General features: G+C 33.5%; 1 protein-coding gene across 4 annotated transcripts in view; it reads right to left on the bottom strand.

The window, feature by feature from the left end:
• Positions 1–5,562, bottom strand: part of LOC101491106 (poly(A)-specific ribonuclease PARN-like) — a 9,334-nt gene extending 3,772 nt beyond the window's left edge. The window contains exons 1-8 of one of the 4 annotated variants that reach the window (XM_027332985.2): positions 5,139–5,280; positions 4,555–4,654; positions 4,178–4,308; positions 3,404–3,598; positions 3,209–3,321; positions 2,910–3,026; positions 2,719–2,833; positions 2,404–2,619 (exon numbers count right to left, since the gene is read on the bottom strand). In XM_027332985.2, coding sequence (XP_027188786.1) covers positions 2,404–2,619; positions 2,719–2,833; positions 2,910–3,026; positions 3,209–3,321; positions 3,404–3,598; positions 4,178–4,308; positions 4,555–4,556 — 889 coding nt within the window. In that variant the 5' untranslated portion in view covers positions 4,557–4,654; positions 5,139–5,280. Of the gene's footprint in view, positions 1–2,403; positions 2,620–2,718; positions 2,834–2,909; positions 3,027–3,208; positions 3,322–3,403; positions 3,599–4,177; positions 4,309–4,554; positions 4,655–5,138 lie in introns of all 4 variants that reach the window. The other 3 variants (XM_004492178.4, XM_027332984.2, XM_012713515.3) reach the window with 3 other exon arrangements.
• Between the last annotated feature and the right edge of the window lie 7,306 nt (positions 5,563–12,868).

Here is a 12,868-nt window from a genome sequence, read left to right as displayed (position 1 = left end):
CAATATTTTAAACCTACCCATATAGCTACTGAGCCCTATCAGGACATTAATCCCGAACCTCCTCAAGTAGTTATCCCTCTCCCACCCACTCATATTCCTATCGAACCTGCCGAGTCTGCCCCCCAACCTCCACGACCACTACAAACATATCAGCGTCGTCGCTTATCCTCTGTTGTGCCGGTTCCTGCTCCCATTACAGACTCTCCTCCGACGCCACATCCGGATCCGGCCCTGCCACCTGAGCCTGACCTTCCTATTGCTCTTCGTAAGGATATTCGCACCACCCGTAATCCATCTCCTCATTATATTGATTTGTGTTATCATCGTCTTTCTCCTTTACATTACACTTGCTTGTCCTCCTTGTCTTCTGTTTCTATTCCTAAAACTACAGGTGAAGCATTATCCCACCCTGAGTGGAGGCAAGCAATGCTTGATGAGATGTGTGCTCTACAAAGCAGTGGTACTTGGGAATTGGTACCTCTACCTCATGGGAAGTCGGTAGTCGGGTGTCGTTGGCTTTATACAGTGAAGGTTGGTCCTGATGGTAAGATTGATCGATTTAAGGCTCGTTTGGTAGCCAAGGGATATACTCAGATTTTTGGGTTGGATTACAGTGACACATTCTCACCGGTTGCCAAAATGGCATCTGTCAGACTATTTTTCTCCATTGCAGCAATTAGACATTGGCCCCTCCATCAGCTTGACATTAAAAATGCCTTTTTGCACGGTGATTTTGAAGAGGAAGTGTATATGGAGCAACCACCAGGATTTGTTGCTCAGGGGGAGTCTTCCAACATGGTTTGTCGGCTACACAGGTCCCTTTATGGTCTTAAACAGTCTCCTAGAGCTTGGTTTGGCAGATTCAGCTCGGTAGTACAAGAATTTGGTATGATCCGCAGTGAAGCCGATCACTCTGTATTTTATCATCACTCAGCTCAAGGGTGCATCTATCTTATTGTTTACGTGGATGACATTGTTATAACTGGTAGTGATCAGCAAGGAATACTCCAGTTAAAACAACATCTCTCAAATAAATTTCAGACTAAAGACCTTGGTAAACTCCGTTATTTTCTGGGTATTGAAGTAGCTCAATCCAAGGATGGCCTTGTAATTTCACAAAGAAAATATGCTATGGATATCCTTGAAGAAACCGGCCTACTAAATGCCAAGTCAGTTGATACTCCTATGGATCCAAATGTCAAACTCCTACCCAATCAGGGGGAGCCTCTATCAGATTCAGGAAGATATAGGAGATTGGTTGGAAAATTAAACTATCTCACAGTCACTCGTCCTGACATTTCCTTTGCTGTCAGTGTGGTAAGTCAGTTCTTAAATTCTCCTTGCCAAGAACATATGGATGCTGTAATCCGGATTCTTAAATACATCAAAAGTGCACCTGGAAAAGGTCTCATTTATGAAGACAGAGGACATACTCAAATAATTGGCTACTCAGATGCTGATTGGGCAGGCTCACCCATAGATAGACGATCAACTTCCGGGTATTGTGTACTCATAGGAGGAAATTTAATATCTTGGAAGAGTAAGAAACAAAATGTTGTAGCAAGATCCAGCGCTGAGGCAGAATACAGGGCCATGGCACTAGTAACATGTGAACTCATCTGGCTGAAACAGTTACTGAAAGAACTTCAATTTGAAGAGACTAGCACAATGACATTAATATGTGATAATCAAGCTGCATTGCACATTGCCTTGAATCCGGTGTTTCATGAGAGGACCAAGCATCTTGAGATTGACTGCCATTTTGTTAGAGAAAAGATTGAATCAGGTGACATCATCACCAGCTTTGTCAAATCCAATGATCAGTTAGCAGATGTGTTTACAAAGTCATTGCGAGGTCCTAGAATTAGTTATATATGTAACAAGCTAGGTGCATTTGATTTATATGCTCCAGCTTGAGGGGGAGTGTTAAATACTATATTAGAATGTAAATAATATATATGGGCTGTAAGTATGTAAGTATTCTGGCCCGTTAGCATTACTGTAAATTAGGGTTATTTAATACCCTGTGTCTATATAAAGAGATTCCGCTGTGTAGTTGAAACACACGGGTTATTCACAATATGCCTCTCAATACTCTTTATATTCAACATTTTGTTTACAGTAATCAATGTTGTTAAATAGCAACTATAGCGACACTATAACACTTTGTGTAGCAGCTTTTGAACGAATAACTATTTTCCGTGATCCGCGATTGACAACACTGACGATTATCATTAATGTATGAGAACAAAGCTTGGCATGTCCCTAAATATTGACAGCATGCAAGTTATAAAGAGTTGATCGTGAAGCTTCCGACAAAGTTTGCAAGATGACATGAATGAAATAACTGTATAAGAAAGCTTCTATATTTTGCATGGGACATCAAGAGGTAGAGTGACTGACCTTGGTCGGGAATTTCCATATCAACTGGTGCAAAGAAATGAGTGTTCAAGAAGGTTAACGCATTGCGTATGTTGGTAACTTTTCTCATGGTTCCACTTTTCTTCATCAAATAAATCATGTCGAGCACTTTGGGGAAAATCATGTGCATGGAGCTCTCAAATTCATCTACTTCTGATGGAAGTGGCACAATGAATTTTGAATGAATAAATGTACAATCTACATAAATCAATAAAGTGGTTAATAAATGAAAGAGAGTAAACCAGGTGAGTATACTAGAACTAAGTTGAGAAATTTCCATTTATATAAGAGAAACACCATTAAGGCAATTGTGGGAGATAACAGGTTTCTGTGAAGCGGAAATCAAATCGATCACCTCTCGAAATCCACGAATTTTCTTGCTCTCCTTCTCTTCCAAACTATGAACCTCTCTCTGCAGCGCAAATCCAAAATTATATCCGAAGTAAAACTTAATGAGGAACCGACAAAGAGAAAAAAAATCTTATTACCTCCATAAATTCCTTATCTTCTTTTGAATTCGCTAAAACAATACGTACTGCCTGAGTGGTCCCACCTTTTGAAGGGATCACCAAAGGAAGGAAGTCATCTGAGAAGTCTACTAACATCTACATACATACAAACCAGAGAACAAAAGAACCAATGAATAAAAGTTAATTCAATTATACCAATCATGGCATCACTGTAGGAACCGAGATCCCAACCAGGTTGGCACGCCAATCGATTGTGAGAAGATCAAAGCTGTATAATTCAAATTAAAGAAATTAAGACTTTATTAAGTCCATCATACCTCAAGAATTAGCTGCACTTGACGTTCGCTGCAAACATCTATAGTCAAGCACGGTCTTGATTTGAACAGTTCGCTACCCAGGACAATGTTCCTAAGAGAGATGATAATTTCTTCTGCACAAAATGACTGTTAAAGAACGAAAGGAGAACCTAAGAAAATTCTTATTGAACAAAATTGTACTGTAGATTTTCGTACCATCTTTGCTTGTCTTTGTGCCAGATTTTTTACATGAATTTCTCCAATGTTTAATCCGTAATCTGATCCTCTCGACAAAAACTGAATCAGCAATGGTAGGGGGTGAAGAAGATTTCATCACACCAAGAGATGGAGAATTAGTCCCTAAACGTACTTTAGCAGCTGACTCTTGTGCTCTGGACAAATATGATATGCCTGTTGCATGAATTTAAATGGATCATAGGTCTTAGGACATAAGTAACAGAATCGTAGATACTCAATTGACATTTCACATAGCATACTTTTTCTTTATATTGCGAAATCTCTACCTTTTTGCCTTTTTACTTGCACTTATGACTTATACCGGAAAAGACAGAAGAAACTTCCAATTTAGTTTTTACTAACTCATCACATAAGCAACTACAGTAGCATGGATATTAACATGCAACAGAACACTACAGCAATACAGTGCCAACACAAATCCAACCCCTTTCTCCAAATTATCCATATTTAAAACAAGAAACATTAGAAAACATATGAATGAAGGTTCTATTTTTGTTTATTAGCTCAGTAAACTAAATAACATATAAGGGTATATTTCACACTTCTCGAGGAGTTTGGATAAACAAAGGACTTAAACTTATTGTATAAGTGCTTATTTATAACCTGTTTCTACACTGGAAGAAAGAATAAAGGGAAACTCTTCATAAGCTCAATATAAGTTGTTTCTATACGCCATCCCATTAGAAATCTAGAGAGGAGAATAAAAACACAAAGTAGAACAAAACCTCACACCTTCATATATGCTAGCATTGAAATCAAAACCCTGGCAAGCCATGGACGTTAGATGAGATGTCTGGCAAAAAAAACTGTAAGCAGGCATACCCAGCTTCAACTCATCCCTTGGAAACAAAAGAAAATTATACCTACACAATAAACACAATTTTGATAAGTCATAGAAAGAGTGAAGCGCAAAGTATCTACTAGAAAATTTGGCAACAAGAAATTAGTTCCAGAGAATGTAAAATCTGCACTTTGATTCTTTAGAACAACAAATAGTCCATAGTCCTACTGTTTATCACAAACTAATGTGTGTGCTAGCTTTGGATTATTAAAATTAAAATCATCAACACTTGGTTGTATTAGAAATTAGGTGAACTTTAGAAATTTACATTCTTAAGAATAATGACAGTCCTGCCACTTTTTTTCCGCAAGAATAATGTCAATTATCTTTTCTCCATATTGAATGCAGGTCTGGTCTCCGACACATGTCTACAGACACAACACCAATACATATAGTTATATTCAATCATTTCTAATTATTTCAAATTAAAAGCATGTCTAGCAAACAAACACCAGTACATGTAATTACAATGCCAATGATGTCGATGGCATAAGGCTAAAAATCTGGCATATAAACACACCAGCGCGGCCTATTGTACCTCCATGGCGAGCATCTCTTCACAAACTGCCACGTCATTCCACCATGGCAACCATTTAACAACAACCGTTACATTCAATACATATACACTTGTGACACTATTTACTATTTAGAAGAGTTTAAAAAAAACAGCTCATAAAAACATGGTATAACTTAAATGAAAACATTTTGACTGCAGATTATATTTTATTGTGGAAATAACTTATACATAACACTTATATATATATATATGATAAATGTTTATACTAGAAGTGCTTAATTATATTGTTTATCCAAACCTAATTCTCTAAACAAATAAAAAGAAAGGGAACTCACGGGTGAGCAACGAGGTTGTTAGAGTCCGTAACAGAAAACGGGCAGACTGCGAACTGAAGCAACTGAAATCGCTGGGCGGAGTGACTAGCCTTAAGATAAGCAGTTTCAGCCGTGTCAAAGGGTTGAACGCGGTGCCACGGAGTCACCAAAGAAGAACCGGTCTTTTCCATTGATATGGCGATGAAGTCGGAAGAAGAGATGTGGATTTTTATCTCTTCCAAAGATTCGTTGAAGTTGGAGGTAGTGACTTGCTTCACTTTCCATTTCGAAGTGGGGACTTTGGTGCAGAGGGAGCGCCTCTGATTTAGGAGGAGTAATTGAAAGAGTGAAGCCATTGAAACGGCGTTGGTTTGCGCTTCTTGGTTTTTGCCTTTCACAAAGCTCAAGGACTTGGCTTGGCGGGTCGGATCCTACTCATACATTTTATTTTACTTTTACAAATCATCCCACCCAGTACACGTTAATTATTATTTTTGTTGATAAATCATATATATTCATTATTATTAAAATTTATTAATGAGTTCATAAATCTTTTACAAATTATAAAATTATGTAGGTGATTTTATAAATTAAATATTAGATCTAAAAAATGTGATTAATTCACAATGTAATTTTTTTTTTCAACAATGGTATTTCTTTAAATTTTAATGGAACTTACTATATATTTTGTGCATGTATATTATGATACTTTTTGATATATTGTGGTCTATGCACTGTAGCTCAATTATGTTGGATTAAATTATATAAATGTCTTGTTGATGAGCTATTTAGGATAGTTTTTTGTGGTTAAAAAATATTTTTATAGAATTTAAAAAATATTTTAAATATTTTATTTTAGAAAGGTTTATTAAATAGACAAAAAAAAAGGTTTTATTAAACACTTATATATAAAATGTATATGTATCATCTACATTATTATTATTAATAATAATAATTCTATTATTGAACTTAATTTATATGTATTGTATGTTACAAATAAATATGTTTTGAAATATTTAAGAGATAAATAGTTTGAAAAGATTCTCTATCTATATTTGAGTTATCTAATGGAACAAAGACCATTGGTTGGAAATGGGTCTTTAAGACTATGAAAGATTTATTAGACGTTGATAGATATAGGATCGAACTCGTTACTAAGAGATTTACTCAGAAAGAGTGAATTGATTACACAAAGACCTTCACTCCTATATATAAGAAATGTTGTATTTGTGTCATATTGGCACTAGTTGCAAATTTGATCTTGAGTTGAATCAAATGGATGTGAAAACAACTTTTCTTATTGATGATTTGGAGGATGAAGTTTATATGAAACAACTTAAATGTTTCTCCTCTAGTGATGGTGAGAATTTGGTTTGCAAACTTAAGAAATCCATATATGATTTAAAACAAGTATCTCGTCAATGCTGTCTTAAAATTTCATGGGACAATATCTTCATTTGGATTTGTTGAAAATCTCATTGATCAATGCATACACCAGAAGGTTAGTGGAAGTAAAATTTGTTTTCTTGTTCTATGTGTGAATGATATTTTGCTTGCTTCAAATTATAAGGGTTTGTTGCATGAGATGAAGCAACTTCTCTCTAAAAACTTTGATATGAAGGATGTGGATGAGGCATCTTATGCATTAGCATTAAGATCCATAAAGATAAATCTCGAGGTATTTTAGGTATAGCACGGGAAATCTATATCAATAAGGGTCTAGAGAGATTTCTTATGAAATATGGTTCACCAAGTGTTGCTCCCATTGTGAAGGGTGATAAGTTTAATTTGAACAAATGCCCTAAGAATGACTTTGAGCGAGAACAAATGAAGAACATTCCTTATGCTTCTATTGTTGGAAGCCTTATGCATGCTCAAGAATGCACAAGGCCCGACATTACATTTTCTATTAGAATCTTGGGAAGATATTAGAGTAATCCCGATATTTACCAATGGAAAGCTACAAAGAAAGTGTTGAGGTACCTTCAAGGAACCAAAGATTACATACTTGTGTACAGGCATACGGACAATCTAGACGTGATCGATTATTCAGATTATAACATTGTCGGTTGTGTTGATTCTCACAAATTAACATCAGGATACATTTTTTGATGGTTAGTGGATCTATTTCGTGGAGAAGTGTTAAGAAAATCTTAGTTGCTACTTCTATAATGGAAGTTGAGTTGGTCTTTTGTTTTAAGGCTATTTCTCATGGTCTATGACTTAAAAAAGTTTTATTTTAAGGCTTAAAATTGTAGGTTCTATTTCTAGGCCTTTGAAAATTTTATGCAATAACTCAACTACTATTTTTTTGGCTAAGAACAACAAAATGGATGTCGAAGTAAACACAGTAGCACCGATTTGACGATTGTTAATCTGTTGACTAAGGGCATGTCACCATTGACATTCAAAGATCATGTAGGAAAAATGGAAATCGGTTCCTCTTTATGATTGTGTACATACAATACATTAATAAAACTCTTATATTGTGATGTTTTCTCATATTTATGTGCAACTTTAGCTTTTGAGAAATTATACATCTTTTGGACCAAGAATAAACATATGGCTTATTCATTAAAGTTTTGTTACCATATTATGTATATACTTGAGAAACTAAACATGGTGTAATATGTAGATGATAATACTTGAATTTAGAGGAACTATTGTTATGATGCACATGTTTGTTTCTTAAGGAAATCATTTAATTATTCATTAAATCAATAATTATGTAATTATTCATTAAACCAATAATTAGTAAAATGGATTAACCTAGAAAACTTACTATTTAGTGGTCTATAGGCTATGGAAGTTAGCTGGTGATGTTAAAAGTAAGATAAGATCAAGTGTTTGTGTAGGATATTATGATATATCATCTGATTATTAGGTTAATACAAATAAACACCAAGTCTCTGCTTCTATGTTCTACATTTCTAAGTTTAGTGATACACGCGTTTGTAGGAACAAACAATAGTTTGACTCAGTTGTCTTTGGAGATGCAAGCAAACGTCTAACACAATTGTCTATGGAGATGCAAGCAAGCATCTGACTCAGTTGCCTCTAGAGATGCAAGCAAGCATCTGACTAAGTTGCCTCTACTGACTACGTCTAGTGTTTGATTTATTTGCCTCTAGAGAAATTCAATGCACAATCAACATTCACGAAGAAGTCAACGTTCTGAAAAATTCAACTCTTCTGATAATGTCAACGGCTCCAAAGAAGTCAACATTCTTATGAGAGTAAATTATATTGATGACAGTTAATCCTTTGAGAAGACAAGCTATGCACATCCTCTAGTGATCATCCAAAACCTCCATGCTCCAATGGTCTATAAGACAATGCTCTAATTATCATATCTTTTGATCCATTACCACTCTATTTCCTCTAATTTCATTCAAGTTACGAGGAATGATTTTTGGGACTCGGTTCTGAGCTCAACGAATAAATTTATTATCAACGGCTCAATTGCTGAAACTCATGAAGATACAAGATATATTTATGAAAGAAAGTATACAGACCTTACCCTTAAAAACACATACCTTACCATGAAGAACTATATAAAATGACATGTTTCCTTACTTCACAAAAGAAATACAATGCACCACATTTACAGGCAACACAATAAGCCCTACAACATTTTGCAATCATTCAAAATTTATCTAGGTACTAAGAAAGAAAAATATAAAAGTAATACATTGTAAAGAAATTCTTGAGATATACTTTTCAAAAAAAATCCAACCTCATTCATTTGCAACCTAGCCTGGTAGTGACTATTTTTCCTCAACGGTTTGTAGGTGCAAACTAGAAGTTGTGAAGACTTAACTAGTTGAGGTTAAGTGTTGTAATTTGGTTTGAATTATTTGAGAAAATTCTTTTGGGTGAAGGGACTAGACGTAGCTACTGGTTTGGTGTTGAACTAGTATAAATCTCTGTGTGATTTACTTCTTTCCTCTCTTTATTCATTATGAGCTTTACAGTGTTTGAGTAAATGTCGCGACCTAAAATTTCGAGTGTTTCTCGAATTTAATAAAGTCGTCACCAAAGTTTATTTCAAACAAGGAAAATATTGGGAAACCCATAAAAAATTATCTTTGAAATCAAATTTAGAATTCGAGAGTCGATTATACGCAGGAAATATATTAGCATCTTACGACATCCGTTAAAAACGGTTGCCCGTAATTAATTGAGAAAATTAATGTTAACTTAAATATATTCATTTCTCCTTATTATTAAAATGTGAATATAATAATTTTTTTTAATGTGATTTTGAAATAAAGTGTCTTTTAAAAAAACAGAGAAAAAAAGTTATTATTGTGCTTGACAAGAGTGTGATCTTACTCCTACGTATCTCCAAGTGCGATGTAGAAATCAAAGCTACACAATTCTTGGATAGAAAATACGAATTTGTTAATTACTTTTAAAGAAATGCATTTTGTTGCGGAAATTTGAATTTAGTTACAACAGGTTGTTGATTTGATAAAGGAAAAGGACCTTGGGTCTGAGAAATTGATTTTGATTAATATGTTTGATTGTTTGTTTGAATTTAGTTGAAAATGTTTAAGATCACAAAGTTGTCACAACTCATGCGTTTTAACCTAGGACTAACAAGATGTCATATTTTTATCAATCAAATTTTATTAAAATATAATTATTATTTTAAAATTTAATATCATCAAGTTGTCACAATTCAGATGTTATAAATATCTAAGATTTAAAAGATGTCTCATCTTAATCATTTTCAATATTTATTGTTAATATTTTTTTTTTGTTTTTTAGGAGAAATTAAAAAGTTAAACCTCAAATTTTAAGAAAGAGTAAAATGGAATTGAACTTAAAAATAATATTTATTATTAACTTTTTTATGAAATTTTCATTCTTATTCATTTGTTTGGGTTAACAGATGAATATTGGAGGAGTGAAAAAAAAATAAGAATGACAATACGAGATATGAAGACCATGAATATAGCTTTTTGTATTTGTATGAAACAGTAAAAAAAAATTTATATATATAGAATATTTAATATTAAAGAGATTTAGAATACCTTGTTGTGTATTTTCTTCTTCCTTTACTATATTGTTTCTTTTCTCCTTCTCACACTCTCTGTTTCTCTTTTTTTATTTTATCTTTAGTTCAAGAAAAACTCTAGTGATTTTTATTCTCAATATATAGACTCAAATGATAAATCTGTGTGTTCATGAGATAAAATTAAGTTATCAATTTTGTATTATTTTGTAAAAAAAATTAAGAAACCTCGTATAATTAGGAAAAAAATGTGACTTATTTTTTTTATTGAAAGTACAAGTAGTAAAAATAATAACCTTATTCAAAAATAAAAAATAAATAAATATATAACTAAATAAATAGGGGAAGGGGCGTTTGCAAAAAGGAGGAAATGAAAGAAAGGAGAAAATAAAAATATAAGGCGTGCAGCAAGACGAGAAACACTTCTTTTGGTTTTTTTATTTATGTTTTATGTTAAATGTAATGTAATGGAAACCCATATAAATCCAAAATTCGACTAGATTTATAACATGACAATTTTTAAACTTTAATAATAATAAGTGCAAAATATTTATTAAACATATTCTTACTTTTTTTTTGAATTATTTTTAAATGGTTAGACAAAATTGAGGTATTGTTCTTATTTAATTATATCTATTAGAAAATATGAATATTATCGTTGTTAAACATAATTAAATATAAATATCTAAATTTTGAAAGTAGATTAATTCTTAATGCAAGAGCATGTGTGATGCAAAAGTAGTCATTCGAAAACAAATAAGGATGTGATATGTAATGAAAAATAAACAAATGATTGGCAAAAATGAAAAATGATTGTTTCTATGTTGGTTATTGGTGCATAGATTTACATGAATAAAAATGATTGTGTTTGGATTGGTCATTGATGTCTAGAAAGACAAAAATGTAAATGATATAGGTGACCATGACACAGAGTTATCATTCTTTTTTCTTCTCTAAGATTCAATTGGCCAAATTGTGATTGAACTCACTCTACCTCTTCTAGTTTTGTTTCCATCAAGACTCTGGTCGAGGGAATTCTGACAAAAACATCTGCCAATGGGCAATTCTTCCTGTAAGAGTAGGTTTCTAAAAAATGTACTTAATCAGGTCCATTTTAGACACCAATCAAGTTGTATGACATAACATGTATTGCCTCAATCGAGCAGCTCATGCTAATGCGCAACATGCTCGTTCTAGCAGTGAACATCTTGTTTCACAATTGATAAACTTTTTGCTCAAATAATAAATGGCATGCTTCTTTTTATCAGATTCATCATGTTGCCATATCGACAAATAAATTATGTTTTGATGAATCTGACAACTACGCTCCTCATCACATTGGGATAAGAAACAAGTTTGACCCATTTTGTGAAATAGTCAATAGCTACTAGGATAAACCAATGCCAATTTGAGCAGGTCGTATTCCAACAACAACATCTAGGAACGAACAACCCTTCCTGTAAAAGCAGGTTTCTAAAACATGTACTTCATTAAGTCCATAGACACTAATCAAGTTGTATGACATAACATGCATTGCCTCAATCAACAAACAACCCATGCTAATGTGCAACATGTTCGTTCTAGCAATGAATATCTTGTTTCACAATTGGTAAACTTTTTCTAAAATAATAAACGGCGTGCTCCTTTTTACCAGATCCATCATGTTGCCCTAGTACACAACCCATTGATCTGTCAAGTATTGTAAGTACATAATAAGTGGTTTTCGAGGAACCAGAGGCACCAAAATTGGAGGTTTTAACAAATACTGCTTAATCTTCTCAAAAACTTTTTGACAATTCTCATTTCATTCAACCTTTTGGTCTTTGTACAACAACTTTAAAATTGGCTCGCATGTTGCAGTGAGATGTCATATGAACCTAACAATGTAATTCAATCTATCCAAGAAGCCACATACTTCTTTTCCATGCATGGAGCCAACATTTCTTGTATTGCTCTTACCTTATCTAAGTCCACTTCTATCCCTTTTTGACTAACGATAAACCCAAGTAACTTGCCTAATTTCACACCAAAAGTGCATTTAGCAAGTTTTCAACGGGGTCTGGACTTCTTTAGTCTCACAGTCATATCATCCATATAAACCTCTATCTCTTTATACATCATGTGATGAAACAAATTTACAATACATCTTTGATAGGTTGCCCCAACATTCTTTAACCCAAATGGCATCACTTTATAGCAGAAAGTTTTCCATTGTGTAATGAATGTAGTTTTTCCATATCCTCGGGAGCCATCTTGATTTGATTGTACTCTGAGAAACCACTAATGAAGGAAAAAAGAGAGTATTGAGCAGTGCTATCCACCAAGACATCAATATGAGGTAAAGGGAAATCATCTTTAGGATCGACTTTATTTAAATCTTGATAATCAACACACATTCGAACCTTTCCATTCTTTTTTGGAACTGGGACAATATTATCAATCCATTGAGGATATTTCTCCACCGCTAAGAAACCAACGTCAAATTTTTTCTTGACCTCTTTTCTAATTTTAAGTGACATATTCATCTTCCTCAATTTTTGTTTAATTGGAGTAAATTCAAGCTTGAGCGATACCTTGTGTTCAAATATGTTAGTATCTAGCCCATACATATTCTAATATGACCAGGCCAAGACATCCATATAGTCAAATAAAAGTTTAATCAACTTTTCTTGTTCACTTTCTTTCATAGATGTACCAATTTTAATTTCTTTCTTATCATATTCACCCCCCC

Source organism: Cicer arietinum, chromosome 3 (genome assembly GCF_000331145.2).
Source record: "Cicer arietinum cultivar CDC Frontier isolate Library 1 chromosome 3, Cicar.CDCFrontier_v2.0, whole genome shotgun sequence".
Lineage (NCBI taxonomy): Eukaryota > Viridiplantae > Streptophyta > Magnoliopsida > Fabales > Fabaceae > Cicer > Cicer arietinum.
Note: the sequence above shows the minus strand (reverse complement) of the source record. Positions and strands in the feature narration are given on the sequence as shown.